Source organism: Pholcus phalangioides, unplaced genomic scaffold, assembly GCF_987345545.1.
Source record: "Pholcus phalangioides strain wild (caught in Gottingen) unplaced genomic scaffold, Ppha-v1.0 ptg000008l_1, whole genome shotgun sequence".
Lineage (NCBI taxonomy): Eukaryota > Metazoa > Arthropoda > Arachnida > Araneae > Pholcidae > Pholcus > Pholcus phalangioides.
The window spans coordinates 18,028,034-18,050,416 of record NW_028301601.1 but is presented as its reverse complement, the minus strand read 5'-3'; the positions used below and the strand labels follow the sequence as shown (position 1 = coordinate 18,050,416).

General features: G+C 39.6%; 1 protein-coding gene across 2 annotated transcripts in view; it reads right to left on the bottom strand.

Moving 5' to 3' along the window:
- Nucleotides 1–3,775, bottom strand: part of LOC149083927 (uncharacterized) — a 32,017-nt gene extending 28,242 nt beyond the window's left edge. The window contains exon 1 of one of the 2 annotated variants that reach the window (XM_089234305.1): nt 2,639–3,775. In XM_089234305.1, the coding sequence (XP_089090431.1) occupies nt 2,639–3,122 (484 nt within the window). In that variant the 5' untranslated portion in view covers nt 3,123–3,775. The remainder of the gene's footprint in view (nt 1–2,638) is intronic. The other variant, XM_089234304.1, reaches the window with a different exon arrangement.
- Nucleotides 3,776–22,383: the final 18,608 nt, after the last annotated feature.

The following is a 22,383-nucleotide window of genomic DNA, read 5'->3' as shown; positions in this document are numbered from 1 at the left end:
AGGTTTCGGTCTAATTAGCCCTCGTGTATGGAAAATGAACGCAATGAGAGATAAAAATGGCCAATGAAAAATCATGGTATCAGATCTCATGCTCCCTACGGGAATGAATTGATATGCCCGGATGTGTCAATGGGTTAAGATGGGTTCCTGGATTTGATTTTACTGGCACAAAGGGACCGCGGAATATAAAAGTTCAGGAACTCCTTTATTAGAGTATAATTTTTAAATTTTCTAACGAAGGCATTAAAGTTATATCATAGCTATTATTATGACTTCAAGTTTCAATACCTGAGATTCAACACGTTCAAGTGTGACGAACCCTAAGCCTGGACCAGTGCCGTCTTAACGCATGGGCCCACCCGGGGCCTCAGGAGAAGAGCCTCGCAAAAATGAGAATTAGTTCAAATTTTGGAGAATTTGCCTGGTAGGGCCTCAGAAAAATCACTTGGCCCGGGGGCCCATGATGCTCTTAAGATGGCCCTGGCCTGGACATTCAGCAGTACCGAATTTCTAGAAAATTTATACCGTAAAAACAGTGATTCTCAGAGTTCGCCGTGGCAGTTGTCAAACATTTTCAAGAGAATTTCTCCAAATTGAAAGTACTGCTTACGCACATGCATGGTAATTAGTAATATAGTTAGACTTTAAGCGAACCATTTTTGCATAACTGTTATTGTAATGAGGGGGTCGGTGATATACGAATGAAAATCAAAGAAGGGATGAATAAACGAGCACTAAAGGTGTAAGGATCACTGGTAAATGTGACACTGGTTTAGATTACTGAACCAGAGGTGAGAATGGAAAATTATCACTCGGGTAAATGCAAGCACGGAAAAAAATTATTACTTAGATACACAGGAAAAAGTAATTATTATTCGGGTAAATCACCTCGGAAAAATTATCCCTCGGATAAAGCAGCACGAAAAAAATTGTTATTCGACCGGCGAATATGCATAATACTCACACAAGCGTCGTTGGTAAATTTGATAAATACTGAAGAAGTTACCGCTTTTACCGAGATTGTGCATAATAACCACACAAGTGTCGTTGGTAAATTTAATAAAAACAATATATGGAATTTTAATCGCCTTTTAAAGGTGATAAATTTGAGATATCTGTAATTCACAGATAATATCTGTAATTATGCATAATAACCTAATGTAATTGGTGAATTTGATAAATACGGGAAAAAAAAATTCCAAATGTGTCTAGTATGTGCGATGCATACAGGGTGATTCAGAAAAGTTGGGAAAAACTTTAAGAGGTGCTAGTACACACCAATACAAACAATTGTGATTAAAGAATGCATGGTCCTACATGAAACGCAAACGCGCGCAACCGCGTTTCGAAACTGCCGCTCCGCAAACATTAAAACGACATTCACGTTGAAATTTATCTGGAGAAAAAGAACACCATGCATGCATGCAAATGTAACCAGGGGAAGAAGAAGAAGAAGAAACTGTATGCAAATCTGCGTCGCAGTGAATAAAAGTCACGGCCGCCATCCCGTACGTCACAACTGTTGGAACGGTTCCGCGCTAGAATAACTTGACAGGGCTGGCGTTTCATACATTTGCATGTTCTTTTTCTTCCGATAAATTTCAACAGGAATGCCGTATTAACGTTTGCTGTACGGCCATTTCGAAACGCGCTCGCGCGTTTGCGTTTCATGTTAGACCAGTGATTCCCGACGTGGGCGTCAACGCCTCCTTGGGGGCGCTGGAATATTTCAGGGGGGTGGTAGAAGCTACGGGTATAACATAGGATACTATGGGTTAGATTACGTAGGGGGGCGATGGGAGAAAAAAGGTTGGGTAACTATGTGTTAGACCATTCATTCTTGGATGACACTTGTTTGTATTGGTGTCTACTATCACCTTTTAAAGTTTTTCCCATTTTTTCTGAATCACCCTGTATACGCGGACCCCGATGTAATAAATTTTACGATCATATCCTCGATACAATTATACAATACATGCATGAATTATTATGTGTGGTATATCATATAGTACGATTCATCATGTCTACCAACGACGCGACGCTTGGGTATTATGCATAGTGTTATTTAAAAGTGATATTATTTAGTACTTATTAAATTTATCAACGATGCTTGGGCACTATGCATAATCTCCGGTAAAAGCGATAAATCTAAGGACATTTATCAAACTTATCAAAATTCCCAGCGATCATGCATAGTAACCAGTTATTATATATACTCCAGCGTGGCCGGACCCCTCGGGGTAAAAGGCTTATATCCCCCTCGGGACAGAGCCTGGGCAGAGTCTGGTCTTACAGTTATTATGTATAAGAACCGGATTTATTCCATTACCGCAACATATAAACCTTCAATGACTCGCCCAGGCCAGACTTTGCCTGCATGCAGTGTCCATGATGCTTCTCTTCTATTCCATCCATAAATATTAAATAATCGTATGACATAATCAGTATCCCGCCATTCATTCGAGTAGACAGGAATATATCAAAAAATTATCCTTAATATCCCATCGTGAGTTTTCGTATCTTATCTCATATCAATAATCCCTCTCAACGTCTTTGATAATCGATAATTTAAAAAAAAAAATGTTTCTGGATATTTATGGCGTGAGATTAATAATGATGTCAGTATAGAGACACTTACTTTTATCAGCGTCATCAGGGCAGGGCACAGCGGCAACGTGATGCTGCGCCGATGACCTCAGCAGCGCCCCGCTGTTCGCAACCACGGAACTCGCTCCGTAACCGGGACTCAAGTCGTGGAACTCGCTGACCACGTAACTGTTCGGGCTCTGACTCGGGAAAGGCGGGCACAGGTGCGACAGGCTCTGCACGTGCGGCGAGGTCAGCGGCGCCCCGGACACCGTCCCCGCCGCGGCCATCTGCTGGGGCGTGTAGCTGGTCCTCGGGTAGTCCCCGAAATGGGGTCCCGGCGACATCCCCCCGGCCGTCGTCGTCGCCGCCGTCCCCATCGCGTAGAAAGTGTCCTCGTCCAGCAGTTTCTCCAGGCTCTGCGCGTGGAAGAGCAGAGCCTGGGCATCGAAACCCGTGTGATCGGAAATGTTGAGGATGTCTTTCACCGAGAAAGGGGTCGTCGATGTCGTGGCCGCCTGTGGACTGGCCAGCATGACTTGGTTGTAGCAGCCGGGGTCGCACCACTCCAGCGTTAACGCCTCCAGTTTTCTAACAGTTGTTGAAATAAAATTCGACCAGAGAGAACAGACTTCAGACTGTATTTCGATCTCGACGCTCAAAACACGCGCGGTGGCATCAGTATCTTCATCCAAAAATTCAGACTATATTCCAATGTCTTAACACTGTCTCTCTCTACAGACGTTTCTTCTCTCCACACAGTCGGTGTTGACGCAACTAGAACTCGTCCAAGACTAAGACACCATTATTCTCAGCCGTTATGGAACCATTTTTTCTTGGTTATCGGGTTATTTTTTTTTTGCTTTCGGTTCACCACAAAATGTTTTACACACACACACACACAAAAAAAAAAATATAATAAAATAACACCGATAACAACACACGCGACTTTTTCTTTCCGTTTCAGCGATCAAATTTAGATCCTTGGATTATGAAGAAAGAGGAGGAGGAGGAGGAGAATGCCATGAACATAATACATCCCTGTGACAAATAATTCCAAGATGACGTCTTCGTCGGTAGGTTGGACTACAACCATTGAAAAACAAGGGGGAAAAAAAAATCATGAAAAAACACCGAAGAGGAGAAATATTCTAGAAAAATAATTTTTCCACCGGTGAGAGAGCGACTCAGTGCGCGCTCTCTCCGGAGTCTTCATATTGTTTGGGGTCTGGAAACCACGCCCCGTGGGATCTCCGTCGACGAATGGGATTCGTGGAAATCGACTGCATCATCCAATCATTCCCCCCCACTCTCCGCGCTGCTGCTGCTGCTCCACGCGGAAATGGCGCGTCATATTTTTAGTTTTTTTTCTCTTGGAGGAGATATGAAGTATGGAAAGAGAGTCTCTGTAGCCAACGGGGGGGGGGGGGTTTCAATTTCAACGTTGTTATCCGTATCAGGCTCTTATGTGCGGTCCACGCTTGTTGCACATGGGGGGTAATCGTTTTGCAATGTCCGGGGTTACCGTCCCGAGGTTTGGATGGCGGGAGATATCTCCGTTGTATGGGCGAGGTCGGTGGGGAATCACCGGGTGGAATTTATGTGAAGAGCGTTACACGCGTGAGATTTTGTGGGGTTTTTTTTTTTTTTTGCAAATTTAGGGGCGTCACGAATTCTGAGCAGGATCGTGACTGGCAAGGTACCGTTTCATGTTTTTCCGGATTCATCTTCAAATCAATGGCTTACTTTACCAGGAGAGGGGCATGGTGCGAAAATTATTGCGGGGCTACACAAAGACGTCTTAACCCTTAACTGGCGTTGTGAAAAATTCAATATAGGTCACGTACTTCGTGGCCCGCAGATAAGTCTGGCAGAACGGCCATTAAAAATTGTGTCGTGGCACCAGCGAACCCAATCTTAATTCAGTTCAGTTCAGTTCAGTGAAAGATTCTGTGCGTAACTGGCATCGTGGTGCAATTTTGAACCCAACAAGTATTAATGCATTTTAAAAATCAACAAAAGAAAATTATTTTCCAAAAAAATGGTCTTTTATTAAGACACTAATGACTTTTGAATTATTTTTTTTAAATTATACAGGGTGTTCTGTTAATGGACCGACAAGCTCAGAGGGTTGTTAGTAGACATCAAGAGGAACAAAAATTGCAATGAAACGTGGTGTCGCAAACCACGCTGAGACGGGGGGTTAAAATCACGAAAAATGCATGCAGGTCTCGACGTCACGCTGAAACGACAAAAAGTTCAGTAATACATACAAACAGTTATAACAGATTTATTTCATCAATTAATACAAGAGTTGTTGGAAGTGGCAGCCGCTGACGTCATTGCACAGTCTACAACGACGTAAAAACGATTCCCGGACGCGTTCCAAGATACCGGGTATGCTTTTGATGTCTGCCGCAGCGACGACGATCCGCGCTACGAGATCCTCCGGTGCGTCCACAGGCGTCGCATAAACGAGTGATTGAAGGCGACCGCATAGGAAAAAGTCACACGGATTGAGATCCAGCGAACGTGGAGGACAAGCAACGGGTACCGCGCGTCCAATCCACCTCCTTGGATTGGACTGGAACTCATTTTCACCATCTCAACGTGGTTTGCGACACCATGTTCCATTGCAATTTTTGTTCCTCTTATGTCTACTAACAACCCTCTGAGTTTGTCGGTCCATTAACAGAAGACCCTGAATATTATATTTTTTGAAAAAAAAAAACCACAATTTTCATGATTAAAATATCTTCAGAAAATAATAATTACTATATTTTTACAATATATACTATAATTTGAAACCGTTATCAAGAAAACCGGTGCTCTTCCGATATGCATTTCAATCTGAACACTCCGGGCGTCAGACAAAAGAAAGGGCCATTCAAGTATTATGTAAGCAGATTTTCAGCTATTTTTGACCCCTCTCCCTTGTCAGCAAAACACTGACCCCCCCCCCCCCCCGTCAGCAAAATTTCGTCAGCAGCTTTTCATATCTTCAAAAAAGGGTAGTTGATGACGTATAAGCAACCTTCAAACCCCCCTCCCCCCTTGTCATCAAAAGTCAGCAAATCCGAACACCCCCCCCCCCCCCCCCCGATGCTGACGTAATACTTGAATGACCCCAAAGACGCAAGTTGAGTCATTTTGACCTCACGGAAACTTTGATCCATGATATAGAGCAGTGTTTCTCTCTCTCAAAGTGGCAATATCGCGCCCCTGGTGGAAGATGGAATGGCCCGGGGGGGGGGCGATAGAAGCTACGGACTTGACATAGGGGGTGGGGTGACTATGGGTTCACTTGAGTTGGGGGCGATGAGAGGAAAAAAAAATGCTGATGAAGGGGGCGATGGACAAAAGGTTTGGGAAACTGATGTACAAGTACAAGTACAAATACAACACCACAACAGGCAAATTGCCCAACGAGGTGGCTGACTTAAGAACATCATGGAGAGATCCCCGAGCCATTTTTTGGTGGCCCTACCTACTACTGCTACACCACACATGCACCCCGCGGAACCCCCAACGAATCGGTACATGCGGGAATGTGCCTGTACGTGTAGTGAAGTTTTTTTTGTTTCTGTGTAATGCTTGTTATGTGTAGTGCTGCCATCTGCCACCAGTTTTTCTAACTATGAGTGAAGTGTTATGATTGAATGATTTATCGTTGTAGGACTGTTGCTCTCTGTGGCGAGACTTTTTAACTGGGGGATCGACTCGCATTTGCGCCTTGAAGTTGGGAACCACAGAAAACCAACTTCAGCCGACCACCACTTTAGGATTCGAACCCGGATCCTCGCATCGCGAGTCCGTCACTATAACCACTCGACCACCACAAAACAGTACAGAGGGGAAGAAAAAGTAGAGTAACATGACAAATTTGTCAAACACGTGTAAACAACTAGCTTGAAAGGTACTGAAAATAAGATTGTCCGGATGAATTTCTTTCTTAAGGGGTGGTAAAATGAAGAATGCGTGGGGGCGAAAATGATCCCACCACGCCAGTTAAGGAGGGGGGAGGGGGGAGATCCAAAAATTCATACATTATTACAGAAGACATCAGTAAAGGAAGAAAATATGAACACATAAAATTTAAACGTAAATTAACACGAAAATTGACGAAAATAATTCCAAACTAATGAAAATTAGGGACAAATATACCGGGGTAGCAAGGAAAATCCGATTTTACTGGCGAACCATTGATCCTACAGGCATACTTGTTATTTATAAAAAAAAGTACCTTAATAACGTGTAGACCATAGATTTCCAACTGGTGTTCCGCGGAACCCTAGAGTTCCGCGAGAGGTTTTTTGGGGGTTCCACGGAATAAATCTGTGACGCTTGATTTACATTCTGATTTTTGACGAAATTTTAAAAATCACAGAACCCGGAGAGCTTCGACTGAAAATAATTTTCTAATCATTGATACTCGTAAAGCTGTTCTTGATTGGAAATTCTGAGAATCAAGTATGCAAATTAGGAGGTGGAGCCCCAGCGTATCATTTTGCCCGAGATCCCCCCATGATTATGCCATGACGGCCTTGAGGATGCCACGTGAGAGAGTTAGAGAAATATTAAAAATTAGTTTGAGTTCTGCCGAACAGAGCATAACAACCATCAAGGGTTCCGTGGAACATTTATTCATTCATTCAAACCAAGCACAACTCCAGTCTATCGCCCTAGGCAATTTACTTCCGATTGTGTTGTTCCGGAAGTATGAGTGTCCCCAACTCCTCCAAATCTCCTGGGTCCCCGGGACGCGAAAACGATTATATACCTTGCATACATCACATAATACACAAAGCTGCCTCGTGACATTTGGCCAGTCGTGGCCCAGTCTTCAAAGTTCAGCAACCGCACGAGCAGTTGTCTAATTGGCGCTGTTTTCAGTGCGCTGCATCACGACGGTGCAGCTTTTGGTTTCCGTTTTTGGCGCACCAAATAAGACGCCATTAAGAATATGTCATATCTTCATAAAGGGGGTGGTTGATGACGTAAGCATCATCCAACCCCCCCCCCCGTTGTCAACAAAATTGGAAACCCCCTCCCTCCCCATCAATATTGACGTAATACTTGAATGATCCCAAACATATTAACCGGTATATTTTGGTGTTATGTTTGGTGTTATGGTATATTTACGTGCATAAAATTTTTACCAGTTATGCAGCGTATAAAAATAAATAATATATGATACCATAACCTACTTTGTTGGTTTTCGTGCCGCATTTTACCGGTTGGAAACCAACAACTAACTTTAATTTAGAAATCATAATAGATACTTTAGTTTTTGTTTGATAGATGGCGGCAAAATTCCCTTATTTTTTGGGACGCATATTTTTTCCCCCAACTATTTTGCGTAGAAGGGAAATGCTCATAAATATTTTCTAAAATTTTAGAATATTCACAGAATTTTTACCCCTTTCGGACTTCATACACAGTATAATAGGACCATAATAATATATAATTTTTTTTGGAATATATGTTTTTTACTTTTTTATATACACAAACTAAGTAAGCAGTCTTTCCTCCCATGAATAACAGCAGGATATACGTACTATTTCACTGGAAGTGAGGTTTTCCGTTTCTCAAAACAGCCCAGTCGCAGTATATGAGGACTCCTGACAGTACTGGGTACTGTTAAATATCAAGACCGTCATAATTGACCAAAATATGTTGACTACACAATTGCATCATCGCTGACAACTTTTTTGAAAGAATTTCTTTGAAATTTTCCGATTTTGTTGTTTTCTTTTTAAAAACTTTAGCGTTCTATGCATGCATTTGTAGTTTAACATACAGCGTTGTTTCATACGTTGGTGTTTAAGAAAGGGCTCTCAAATTCTACTTAGTGATTAGCAGACGCGGGGCCGGGTGCAAAAATTACAGCAGGTCAGGGGCATCTAAACATTCATGGGGCCCTTTTAGCTCCAATTTAATAAATTTTGTGGGAGAGTGGGAATCGACATTCAAAAAACTCATACACAGTGGATGATTCTTATAACGTTCCTACTCTTTTAATTGGGAACGTTATACGAGTCATTTACTGTACACGATTTTTATAACGTCCTCACATAGAACATTTTTCCATTTGGTGTAACTTATTTCCCTTGGTCCCAACTCTTACTAACGAGAGGTCGTCACAAAATCGAGATTTCCCCTTTAAAGAGTTCCCGCTTGCAACGTTTTTTCGAGGTGGTGTTTTTGAAAAACATTATAAGCGGGATCAGCTGCATATCATTACATACAAGGCTGACGAAAAATATCCATACAAAAAAAATAATTATAAAAACGCGATCTAATGTAAATCAAAACAAAAATGAATGGAAATTTTGAATTCGTGAAAATTTAGAACTGAAGAAAATTTTTAATTGATGTGAAAGAAATTATACCAAAACTAATGGGAATTATTGGTGAGTGAAAGAAATACTCACACAGAATTGATGAAAATTCATTACTAGGTGTGAATTATATAAAAAAAATAATAATTAAAATAAATAATTCCAACGCCTATATGAAAATCGGGAGTTTATGAAAGAACTAATTTGAGAATCGACGTAAGCCTTCAATAATTTGGGACCCTCATTGGATTAAGTTTGAATTTGGTGCCTTGGACATCAAATACACCGGCCCAAATCACTGCCTTTCCCTAGAAAAATAATAAGAGGTATTTCTCAAATTACTATTTTATTATGTAATGGAACGAGTGAATCATTTGGAGCGTAATGGAACTGGTAATTCAGCATTTTCAAGTCATGCCAAAATACCCTGAGGCTGCATTTTTAGAACCTCATTCTTATTAACCTAACAGTCCCGTATTTAATCAGTTCATATGTTTGTAGGAGAGAAATATGAATACCTCGTTAGTTTCTAAAGACTTATAAATTTTTCCCTCGTTAGGCCATGTCGATAAGATCGATAACCGGTTCGTTCTAATTAGACCGAAACCTGTTTACGACGAATTACACCGTTTCTGTTGTACACCGGCGTCAGGAAACTCCGGTGTACAACAGAAACGGTAACATGACCACAGAAAAAGATTGCTACCGCATAGAGTCCCACACCGAGAGGTTAGTGCATCAACTTCTCGGTGAGCAGTCTCCTATAAAAAAAAGTGCTGTTCGTAATCGGCAATATTTGTAGGTTTCGATCTAATTAGCCCTCGTGTGCAGAAAATGACGGAGGTGCGGCAGCAATGATCAATGAAAAATCATGGTATCAGATCTCATGCTCCCTGCGGATATGAATTGATATGCCCGGATGTGCCAATGGGTTAAGATGGGTTCCTGGATTTGATTTTACTGGCACAATAGGACCATGGAATATAAAAGTTTATAAGAACTCCTTAGTGCATAATTTTTACTTTTTGAAAAAGAAGGTATTAAAGTTATATCACAGAGTTATTAATATGATTTCAAGTCCTCAATTTCAACACGTTCAAGTTAGACGGACCCTAAGCCTGAAAATTCAGCAGCACTGAATTTCTGGAAAATTCAGAGCTAAAACAGTGATTCTGGAAGAAAGTTCGTCGCCAGGGGGCCGACCAACTTCTCGGTGAGTATACAAAAAAAAAAAAAAAAATGCCGTTCGGAATCGGCAATAAAAATTTTAGGTCCCGGTCTAATTAGAACTCTCGTTCGTTAGGACCGTAGTTCGACAAAAATGACCAAATGATCTAAAGCACTTCTGACGCTCAAAACCACATTTGCCACGCGAATTGAGTTCATGCTAGAATTTTACAGATATTTTTATTCACACATTTTCCTATTTTATTCGCTATATTATTAATTTAAATCGTCGGACATCATCGGATACATGCATTGATTTTGAGAAGGGCGGTGAGTGCTTCCAGTGCATTTGTAAGCCCGGGTTCGAACCCCACCGTCACCGCAGTGGTGATCGGCTGAAGTTGGTTTTCTGCGGTTCCCAACTTCGAGGCGCGAATGCGATCCGATCTCCCCGTTAAAAAGTCTCGCCACGGAGAGCAACAGACCTACAAACAGTACAAATGTAATTCAATCGTAACACATCACTCACTTCACTTCTGAAATGTAGATGGTAGCACAGAAAAATCGCCGCTGTGGTGGTGGAGTGGTCATAGTGACGGACTCGCATCGCGAGGATCCGGGTTCAAACCCAACCGCCGCCACAGTGGTGATCGGCTGAAGTTGGTTTTCTGCGGTTCCCAACTTCGAGGCGCGAATGCGAGCCGATCTCCCCGTTAAAAAGTCTCGCCGCAGAGAGCAACAGGCCTACAACGCTATAATTATTCAAATTCAAATTTCCTTTATTTAAGATTTTTAAACACAGTTACAAAACATTTAGGGGCTAAGCAAGCTTGTGAGCCCACAAAACAATATCCGATACATAGCTGTCGGCATAAATAATAACGAGAGAAAAAAAGAAAGAAAAAAACACACATACATATAACACCAAGAAATAAGTGGCAACAGGAATGGAATTCTTGAACAAAAAAATTTGGCATTTAGCAGCGTATGCAAGATAGAAGAAGGTTACATTACAATATCAAACAGATAATTGAAATCTTCTTGAGTTAGTCAAGAAAATTCATTATTATGAATCATGATTCATTACAATGAATTATTCATTCATTACACTTCACGCTCTATTTAAAAAAATTGGTTGCAGATGGCAGCAGTACACATAACAAGCATTACACGGAAACAAACTCCACGGTAGGTTCACTATATGTACACACACATTCCAACATGTACCAAGTCGTTAGAAGTTCCGCAGAGGAATATGGGCGAGGTGCATGTCTGGCTTAGTAGCACTGAAAAAATCAAACACAACACTACATATGCACTCAGACTGTGTGTTGGATACACACACAGTTACACTTCCGGAACAACTCACTAGGTAGTAAATCGCCCGTAAACGGTGATAGACCTGAGTTGTGCTCGGTTTGAAAGCATTTACATTTGTAAAACGTGTCCTCTCTGGACTGAACCGTGAAAAACTGTGAGCAGGACTATTTGATGGGTCCTTAAATTCATAAGATTAAAGACTAAAAAACTTTAGCACCTTCGACGACTGAAATTGAATCTTCCGTTTCGTTATGTTTCATCTTATTAGTGTATTTATAATTTTTTGAGTACTCATAACAAAAACAGCGAACTATGAAGAATTGATGCGAAATTGCACTTCTTTCAACATTTTTTTTCACGTTTCGAAAAAATTGGTTGCTAATTTTGCACAAAGATGCATTTTCTTTATAGTCACTTGCTGAAATTTTCAGACTATTTGGGTGATTTTTATCGGAACAAAGGAAAAAAAGAAATCCCAAGTAATGGAGCAGCAATGGAACATACATATATATATCAAGGCAGGCGAAACTCGCTTATAATGGCAGATTGCTGCTGAAGCCTCTTTATATATGCATGACTTTTAATGCCCATAACAGAAAATCATATAAATGCTTTTCCTCGAACTAATTGGAGCACCTCATTTTCTTTTTATCTTATATACATACATATATAAGATAAAAAGTATATATTATATATATATATATATAGAAAAATTTACGTAATGAAAAATTAATTTTTGTCGAAACTCACCAATACCAGCACCATAGGCAGCTATAATATGCAGTGTAGTTAAAAAACATTTTTAAATTTAGGAAGAGATAGATGGCTTTTTCTCAGCTCGAGATATCAAGGAAACAGTTATTTTTCTGATATTATGCTGAGGTGAACTCTGAAAGGAAAGTCATCACGTCTCCGCCGGGAGTCGAAACCAGGCCCTCTTGCATACCGGGCTAGCATGCTACCATCTACACCACTGGAGACATGACCCTGCTACCCTGCTTTCCTTTTTTCACGCACTGTGGCGTGAGGCGCTGAAGTAGAGGCAGCCGCCTCAGCTTCAGGAAATGGCCCCCGGATGGGACGGTTTAGAGAGAGAGAGAGAGAGAGAGATAGATGACTTTTTTTCTCTGCTCGAGATATCAAGGAAACAGTTATTTTCCGGATGGGGCCATTCAAGTATTACGTAAGCAGATTTTTAGCCATTTTTGCCCCCCCCCCCTCCGCCTTGTAAGCAAAACACTGACCCCCCCCCCTTATCAGCAAAATTTCGTCAGCAGCTTAGGATATTTCATATCTTCAAAAAGGGTGGTTGATGACTTAAGCAACCTTCAAACCCACCCTCCCCCCTTGTCATCAAAAGTCAGCAAATCCGAACCCCCCCCCCCCATTCCCGATGCTGACGTAATACTTGAATGATCCCATATTATTCTGAGATGAACTCATTTCCTGAAGTTGAGAGGCTACTAATGCCTCTACTTCAGCGCCTCACGCTATAGTGCGTGAAATAAGGAAGACAGAGTCATGTCTCCAGTGGTGTAGATGGTAGCATGCTTGCCCTTTATGCAGGAGGGCCCGAGTTCGAGTCCCGGCGGAGACGTGATGACTGTCCTTTCCGAGTTCACCTCAGCATGACATCCGGAAAATAACTGTTTCCTTTGTTGTTGAAGTTAAATGTTTATGTATGAAAAAGAAATTAATTATGTGAATTGAAAATTTCAAAACTTTAGAATGAAAAATCGTAGAATTCACACACAAAAGAGAATGAAAAAAGTCGTAGCTAATATCTAGGGCTCTCTCGTCAGGGGGTAACACCCTGACATTAGCTTAACACTGAACGTTTCTAAGAGCATCCCTTGGCCTCTAAAGCCCAAATAGATGCTCGATTCCCCCCCCCCCCTTGACACGTTCTGCTGTAGTATCATTGAATTCAAAAATATAGAAGAATCAAAATGAATAGCCGGCTATTTATTTTGGGGGAAAAAAAAAAAAAAAAAAAAAAATATATATATATATATAAGTCGAATTCCGTTCTAACGAATACCGTTATAGCGAGAATCTCGTTTTAACAAACACCTTTCTATTGCCTCAGATACGTTTACATAGGAGCAATGCAAAAACCTGGAATTGCTTTACAACAAAATTTCGTTATAACGAAGTGATTTCTCCGTTCTCGTGGAGTTCGTTATAACGGGATTTGACTGTGTGTATATATATATATATATATATATATATTATACATAATAATCGGTTATTACGCTTACTTATCAGTCGTATTGGTGATAAATTTATTACTTTTACCGGCGAATATGCGTAATTCCCAAGCGTCGTTGGTAAATTTGATGAACAATAAAAAAATTATCATGTTTAACCGGTGAAGCATAATATTTAACCACATAATACCAGCAAGTGTCGTTGGTAAATTTGGTAAATACATGAAAGATTTTCAGTCTTCAAAGAAGTTACGAAAATTCTCTTCTTCCCTCCATTAAGATGTCTTAAAATTTATTAATTTTCCGATTGGTAATTGAGGCTACAAACAGCTTAGAATAATACAGTATACGAACTTTTACTATAGATACCCTCTTTTTTCCGAAATAAAACTGCAAGCCATCAATTCACATCCATTGGAGAAAAGTAAATAAATAAACGTAAAGATATGTTTCAATACTGAGGGTTTTCAGATAAGAAATGAACGTTTTTGTGTGAGCAGGATCGACAATATTTGCTTCTGTCAGGTTGTGCGTATCGAACACATTTGTCCAATGAAGACTGGCTATTCACCAGTTATGTTTGGATTCAAAGGTCAGAAGATTTAGTGCAGCTGTAAGGAGAGAATCGGAACGGATTCAGGAAGGACAGAGTTTGCATTGGTCCCAGACATCAGTAAATATTTTTTTATTCACCTGCATTTCAAAATATGGTCTGGTGATACGTCCCCATTTCGAGATTAGGGCTGTGGTCGGATTTTATTATTTCTCGCAGTTCGATACTCCATCATCAAGCAGTACGGTCTAATAGTCGAAAATTCAAAATGAATTTCTAGGTATAATAACTCTTCTAGTGGAGTTACAATAATAATAATAAAAAAATACAGTCGAATCCCGTTTTAACGAATACCATTATAGCGAAAATCTCGTTTTAACGAAAATTTTTCTAATTCCTCCGGATAGGTTTATATAGGAACAATGCAATAAGCTGGAATTCCATTATAACGAAATTTCGTTATAACGAAATAATTTCTCCGGTCTCTCGAAGTTTGATATAACGGTATTCGATTGTAGTAATAGTCATTCGGTGAGCTTGAATTTAGCATCAGTTATGGTCCAAACCTAGTGATCAAGGTGCTTTACCCTCAAAAATGTAATTCTAATAAACAGTTCTTTGCGGTTTTTTCCGTTACGCCACTGAAAAATTTACACGTTTACCGCATAAGAAAAAAATATACAGTGGAATCCCGTTTTAACGAATACCGTTATAGTGAAAATATCGTTTTAGCTAACACTTTTCTAATTCCCCCCCCCCCCAGATAAGTTTAAATAAGAAAAATGCTAATACCGGGGAATCCTTTATAACGAAGTGAATTCTCCTGTCACTTGGAGTTCGTTATAACGGGACTCGACTGTAATATAAAAACTAAATAAATATATGTCCCAATTTTTGACAATCTTGTAAAAAAATAATTGTTTTTGGAAAATTAACGAAAAACTGAAACAAAAAAGTATTTGAGTTTTTTGTTTTTAATTGAGTGAAATATTGTCTTAGAAGTTGATTTTTTTTAATATTTATTAATTACATGTTTTTGGAAATTGATTTAGTAATTTTCAAGTTCTGGAAATGGATTTGAATTTTTTTGGGAAACAAATGATTTAAATATATTTTTTTTCCTCTGAAAATTTATTCAACAATTTTTTTCCGACGATTGAATAAGCATTTTTTTTAAAAAAATCAATTAAAGAATTGTTTGGAAAAGAAATTTTGGGAACAAATTGAAAAATTTGGAAGCTTGATAATTAAAAAACAGATTAAAATGAACGTAAGTTAAAAAAAAAATTAATTAAATCGATGAGATATGATTGAAAAAATTCTCATCATTAGGCCAATATGAGACATCATAAAAATTTTGATGCAACCCTGGTATCCAGAGATGAAAATTTTTTGTAAATTCCTAAATTGTTTTGAAGCCAGTGGATTTCTATAGTTATAGTATAGTAAAATAATAGATATAAAATTTCACTGAAATAAGTTTAATGATGATGTTTCTTAAATTAGTTATAATTGGTAAGCACTTTTTAAACAAATAAACCAACCAAAACCAGAAAATTAGTTCAAAAAAAAAAAAAAAAATTGCGATGAAAAGTTTTACTCAATAAATACATAGGACTAAAATTGCAAAAACTTCTGGCTATTGTGTTAAAAGAAAAATGTACACTGATTTCCATAGGCGTAAGCAGAATGGGGGGGGGGGGTGTTTCAATTTTTTTTTTCTTCTCAAGGGGGGAGTTTACGTTTTTTAGTGAAAAATAACACTATAACCTCGGCTTGGGAAGGGGGGGGGGTTTAGAACTCCATAGAGGGTGGTTAGAACCCCAAAACCCCCTATGCGTTCGCCAATGCTTATTTGTTATTGTTTTCCTCATGACAGAAGTACGAATGTGCAATGCCATCGGAAAAAAAAGAACGTGGAAAATGAATGTCCGATGCTACTCTATGAGAGTTATTTTCATAAAATGTTTTGTAGCATGTGTTTCATTCAATAGGAATACACATTCGCGTTTCAGGCGAAACTTAGATAACCCATAAAAAAAAGTTAAAATTTGCACTTTCGTGCTTCTGGCATGTGACGGGGACGATATATAACTTTTTATATACAGTCGAATCCTGCTTTAACGAATACCGTTTTAGCGAAAATCCCTTTTAACGAGCACTTTTCTAATCCCCCAGATAAGATTACATAGGAACAATGCAAAAACCTGGAATTTATTTATAACGAAGTGATTTCATTGGCCTCTTTGAGTTCGTTATAACGGGATTCGACTGTACAATTAATCTATTTTGTCTTTATAAATAACATAATTTAAATAAATGGGTCTCAACCGGGGGATATATTGCTCTTTGTGGACAGCCCTGGGATAATCAAGGAGAGGTGGGGAGAAGCACGGGTGGAATCTGCTGAAAGGGGACATGGCAAATGATTTAGTTACTTGGAAATATTTTTTGTAAGCTATAAATTTACTCAAAATCCAACGCAATAAGTAGGAAGCTTTTCACTTCTGAATGGGGATGGGGGTGCCTCCTGGTTATATTTCTTCTTGGGCCGCAAGGAAAAAAATAATCCAATTACGGCTATGGGCAGAGAAAGGTTTATAAACACTGTTCAAAATCAATACCTGACCTTTTAGAGGTTGAATTTTCCGATTTCTTTACGTTAACGGACCAAGAGTTCGTGGATCGATTGGTGGTTCTAAGGAAAGTTTCAAATGGAATTTGAATACGAAAGCAATCAGATCATGTTTAAACGTGTGGTATGTGGCCTTCATCTCATTATCTCGAGGCCATCCACGGAAAAAAATTTTCTTAAAAAAATCTCTCTCAGCTTCCATCAACAAAGTCACTATTCCTTCAAAGATTTCAAGAGCAGAAGAAAAAAGAACAACAAATTTTCTCCAGAAAACTTCCTAATCTTTCGTTGTGTATAAGGTTCTACAAAATATTGCCACTCACACGACTATCAAAAAAAAATTCACTTTTCTCTAAAATTGCCACACCCTGTCTAAGGAACCCTATATTTATGCGTAAACTATATGGAACAAAAAACGGAAGTCTGTCCCTTGTCAGAAAATGGTTTCCTAAAAAAGAAAAATTTTATTATTATTTTTTTCCTCGTATACAATTTTTTTTTTGTTAATGCAACTCTCTCTCTCTTGATGTTATAACAGAGACCGGGACAGTCTTCTAAGTTTATGGAGACTGTCGGTTGGTCTTGACAGTCTCTAGATAAGACCAATGTACGTGACACATTCATTTTTAGCCTTCTTATGAAAAAAGCTTTCTTTTCTTTTCCATCATAAGAGAGAAAAATAGAATGGAGCTCACATTGAAGGTGGTGGTGGTAGGGCTGTAAATGTAAAGGTCAATGAAGTACGTGGCCCTTTCTTTTCTCAAACGTCTCCACCCACCATCAGCTTCCCGTTGTAAAGTTTGCCCTACCAAGAGGAAAAAGAATGGAGGCGATTATTTCTTGGAAGATACCAACCAGCACATGAAAATGATATACATACATACATATATAAAATAAACTTTCTTTATTTTCTTTTCGTGCCACGGCCCATCCTGATATTAGACACCACTGTCTCTGAGACTTGTGATACGAGCATGTATGTCGTTGGGGAAGACCGGAACGAGCATGAAGAGTTCGTTACTATCCATGTCCATGGCGGATTTCAGTGGCGAGATAAACAAGATCACGCGAGATTCAATTTTTTTGTTCATGGATTTGACCAATGCTTTTGATTGCGTGGAGCCTACTTATGCCCTGATACGAATGGCAAGTTCGTGAGCTTGCTGCCGTTGGTACAACAACTTTATCGGGGATTCCGAACGCTTTATTACAAGGTAGTTAGAAATAAACTGACAATACTCAGACGTATGTAGCGCGTCCAGCCATTTTTTCCCATGGTCCAAATAACGTATATACCAAGTGTCAATGAACCTTCACTCGTATATTGGGATGCCGTAGATGAGAAATCTCAAAAACCAATGAACTACCTCCACCACAACGGGCGCTACATAAGTCGGAGTAGTGTCAGTAAAATTAAACGGACACTACTCAGCCTAATTATACCGACACTACCGACCTATATAGAGCCCGTTGTGGTGGAGGAAGTTCATTGAAACTCGATATGTACGTTACTTGGACAATGGGAAAAAGATAACTGAGATAAAAAAAGCGCCCCTTTCTCACCAGGTGGTCAAAAATTGAACTGTTTTCTATTGAATCTTTCTTTTCTCCCATGGTCCATGTATCCTAGATACCAAGTCTCATCAAAATACCTCCATCAGAATGGGCACTACATACATTTGAGTACTGTCAGTTTATTTATAACCACCCTGTACTTGCTTAAAGTTTGGAGTTGGGATATTTCTGCGGAATTCACATCGTTATGTACAGGGTGCATCAAAAGTTCGTCAAAACTTTTAAAATTAATTACAAAGGAACAAATGCTGATGAAAAATAAACTAGTGATTCGCATGAATGGAATCGGAGATGGAATTTGTTTTACAGTAAGAAAAATAATTAATTGAAAGATTGAACAATATATGGCTCTGGCATGCAATGTATGAAGCGGATTATACAAATAGGGTTGCCGGAATCGAATAAGGAATGCACGTGCATTCATTGAATTTATTGACATTTTTCATAAATCTGCATCGAGTATTTGCAATTCAGCGGCTTCCTATTGTTATTAACTACTTTTTTTTATTAAAAAATTGTCCGTCTCCCTCTGATGCGATTCATTTGTGAAAACCATAGTTTTCCTTTTGTCATTATTTTCCCCTTTTTTTAATTAACTTTGAAGTTCTTACGAACTTTTGACTCAGCCTGTACATATCCGTTGCATAATGTCCAATTTATTACCAATCATAGGCAGATGGCCAACAATTTCGATTATACGGATAACTTATCGGTCACCCTGTTCAGCACAGAAAGTGACGACATAAATGTCAAGTTACGGTACTGCTACTGACATACTTGTCTTCCAACAGCAAAATAGATTAGTGCAAATATTTCCCACTGTGTGTTCCGATTTCAGGGGGTTACAAAGTATCAAAAGCTTTACAAATTCACCAATGGTTATGCAATAAAAATACCATATATTTTAGAATTATCAATGCTTTTTTTTTTTGCTTGCTTATAAAAGTGGTCAGTATCATCAAACGTAGAAATGTTTGGAGATTAATCGGAAAATTCTTCAAAATGAAAATTTATTGAAAGGAAGACTCTCTCTCTCTCTCACCGAAGTTAAAATTCCTCGAAGGTAAAACTCACCGAAATGAAAATTCCTCGAATGGAAAATTCACCAAAAAAACATTTATAAACGTAAACTTCACCGAAAGGAAAATTCACAGACAACAGTTCGCTATTGAAAGTGAGTTACTGAGTCGGTGAGCAACTGTTAGGGCACAAACATGGTGCACGCTGGTTTCGGCGCCGTTGCTGCTTGAATAAAAACCAATTGGTAAAAATTTGATGTTTTTTAGCTAATCCGTAACGGTGCCGACACGCAGATTCGAAATCCACGTGCACTATTTTCGTACCCTTAGAATGGGTAAGCGAACGGGTGATCGAGAAATTGAGTGGGCGTGAGATGGAATTAGTGAGAGAGCAAATGAGTGAGGGGGGCAAAAGAGTTGGTGAGCAAGTGATTCATCGAGCGGGTGGTATAAGAAGTGATAAAGTGGCAATGAGCAAGTGAGTGAGTCAGCGAGCGTATGATATAGCAAGTGAATGGGACAATGAGGGAGGGAAAATGTAGAATCAGCAATTCATCAACTCGCTCAATAATTGACTTGTTTGCTCATTGACTTAATCGCTCATGCATTCACTCACTCGCTCTCTAACTTACGTATTCATCAGTCGCTCTCTAACTTGCATACTTATCATTGCAACGCTCGCATATCTAGTCCAATACTTGCCCACCGACTCAGTCACTCACTTATATCGCTACCGTGTGGTGTTTTCGGTGAATTGTTGACGTTGGATTTCTGGTAGTGAATATTCCATTGTTATCAAATTGTTAGCGATGATATTTCCCTGAATCGTTGGAAACATTATCGATCCATGATGTTTATTTTCTGCGTAATTGAATATATATATATTCATGGGTTTAATCTAGAAATATCATTACGGTAACCGCATAAAAGGCAAGAATGTCGATGTGGTTTATCGCGATTTTCAGAAAGCACTTGATCGGGTCAAACATGGAAAACTCTCGAAGCGTTTACGTGAGATTGAGGGCAACTTGGATAGAATTATGGTTGACAGATAGGTCACAACGGGTTATGGTGAACGGGGAATTTTCTGATTGGACCGGTGCCAAAAGAGAAGTCCCTCAAGGAAGTGTCCTCAGCTCCATAATTTTTTCACTTTGTATCGATAAACTCGATCAGGGTATCGACGGGATTGTTAGCAAATCCGCAGATGACATGAAGATAATGGGGGTTGTGGGAAATCCAAACGATAGGGGGATGCCTCAGACAAACGTGAATATAATTGCAGCATAGGCAAATGAATGGAGCATGACCTTTGGAGCTGATAAGCGCATTGTCGCCTCATTTTAGTTTGAACAACCCACGTTTCACTTACGAGTTGAATGCTATCACTATTCCGGATGCAAGTAGGGCCACAGATTTGGGAATTCCCATTTACGAGCTTTTCTGAGCATTCTTCAGCGGTTGTCAAAATTCGAATAGCAGGCTCGGTTTCATTTTCAAAAAGGTCTCTCCACGTTCTCCTAAAGTCATTCTTCCACTTTTCCGGGGCTTAGTTCGTCCTGGACTGGAGTATGCTATAAGGTTTTGCAGACCATACCTACAGATGGACATAGACTTCGTTGAAGGGATGCAGAAAAGAGCTACGCGTGTCCTTGTTGGCACTCAGGGTTTGAGTTACGAAAAGCGACTTATATGTTTACATTAGAAGAACGCAGGTGTCGGGAGGGGGGGGGGCATATGATCGATGTGTTCAAAATTTTCAATGGGATGGATAGGATGGACCATGAATTATTAAAACGCCTTCAATCGACTGCTTTGAGAAGGGGACACCAGTATCGTTTATTAAGGGAAATAGCCTACCTCCGGGGGTTGTGAAAAAGAAGTACGGTAAACATAGTGGGATAAATCGAGAAGTTATTCATGCTTAGAATAAGACAACCATAATTTTTCATATGGACAGTGTATTTAGGGGCGTATCCAGAAATGTTGTTTGGGGGGGGGGGAGAACCAAAGTGATAGAACTATAGATTTGGTCATCTTTTTCCCCTTTTCGGTCATTTTCTCACATTTCGGGGGAGGAGGGACACCCAGATTCCCAAGTCCCCCCCGCGCTACGCCCTTGAGTGTATTATATAGTATTAATTATTAGTTTTTCCTCTCGTGATAGAATATACTTTTTTTATATTGGGTTGCTTTATTTTGGTTAGATTTGAGATTCATATTTGTATGGGCATCTTTTTTTTCAGCCACCTCATTGGACATTTTGCTTGTTGTGTCCTTTGTATTCGTATTTGTATAATGAACTTCCTTTGCTTATACACTACTGTTTACCTATTATTCGTAACAGGCAGTTTTTCAAATGGCAGATAGTTCCAGATAATTCCACCTAACCGAAGCAAATTATGCGTTAGCTTTCCATCTACTTGTCGTTTAGCTCGTTAAAAAGAGAAAAAAAAAACCATATAAAAACAGTTCAAAGAGAAAGAAGCTAGGAAGCGATTTAATAGGCATAGGATGTAGTATAGGCACGTAAAACTCCACGTGGCACCCATCACGCACGGAAAGAACAATAAACTCAAGTCACTCGGAGGTGGCGGCATCTAGCGGCCGCCCGCGTATAACACGACGGACCTATCGATCGACACACACTTCCATCTACGTTACAGAGACTCTTCAAAAGTGTTTATTTTAAACGGAGTTCGAGATGTTCATCAGGAGTTTTTCCTGCCCCAGTCATGGGGGAAATGTTATTCCCACTGGGAAATGATGTACATAGTCGGGTTGTGTTTTTTTCTTTCTACTATGCGAATGCTGAAGATTTCCCCTCTTGGTTTACATCACCAACATCGCTCTTATTTCACCCTCTTTACAGCTGCCTCATCGGCCAGTAACTCATGTTTACCAGCTTTTATGGGAGCAGACATTTTATTTAGTCCGTGGAGATGCCGCATCAATCAAGCATTACCTCCACGCCACA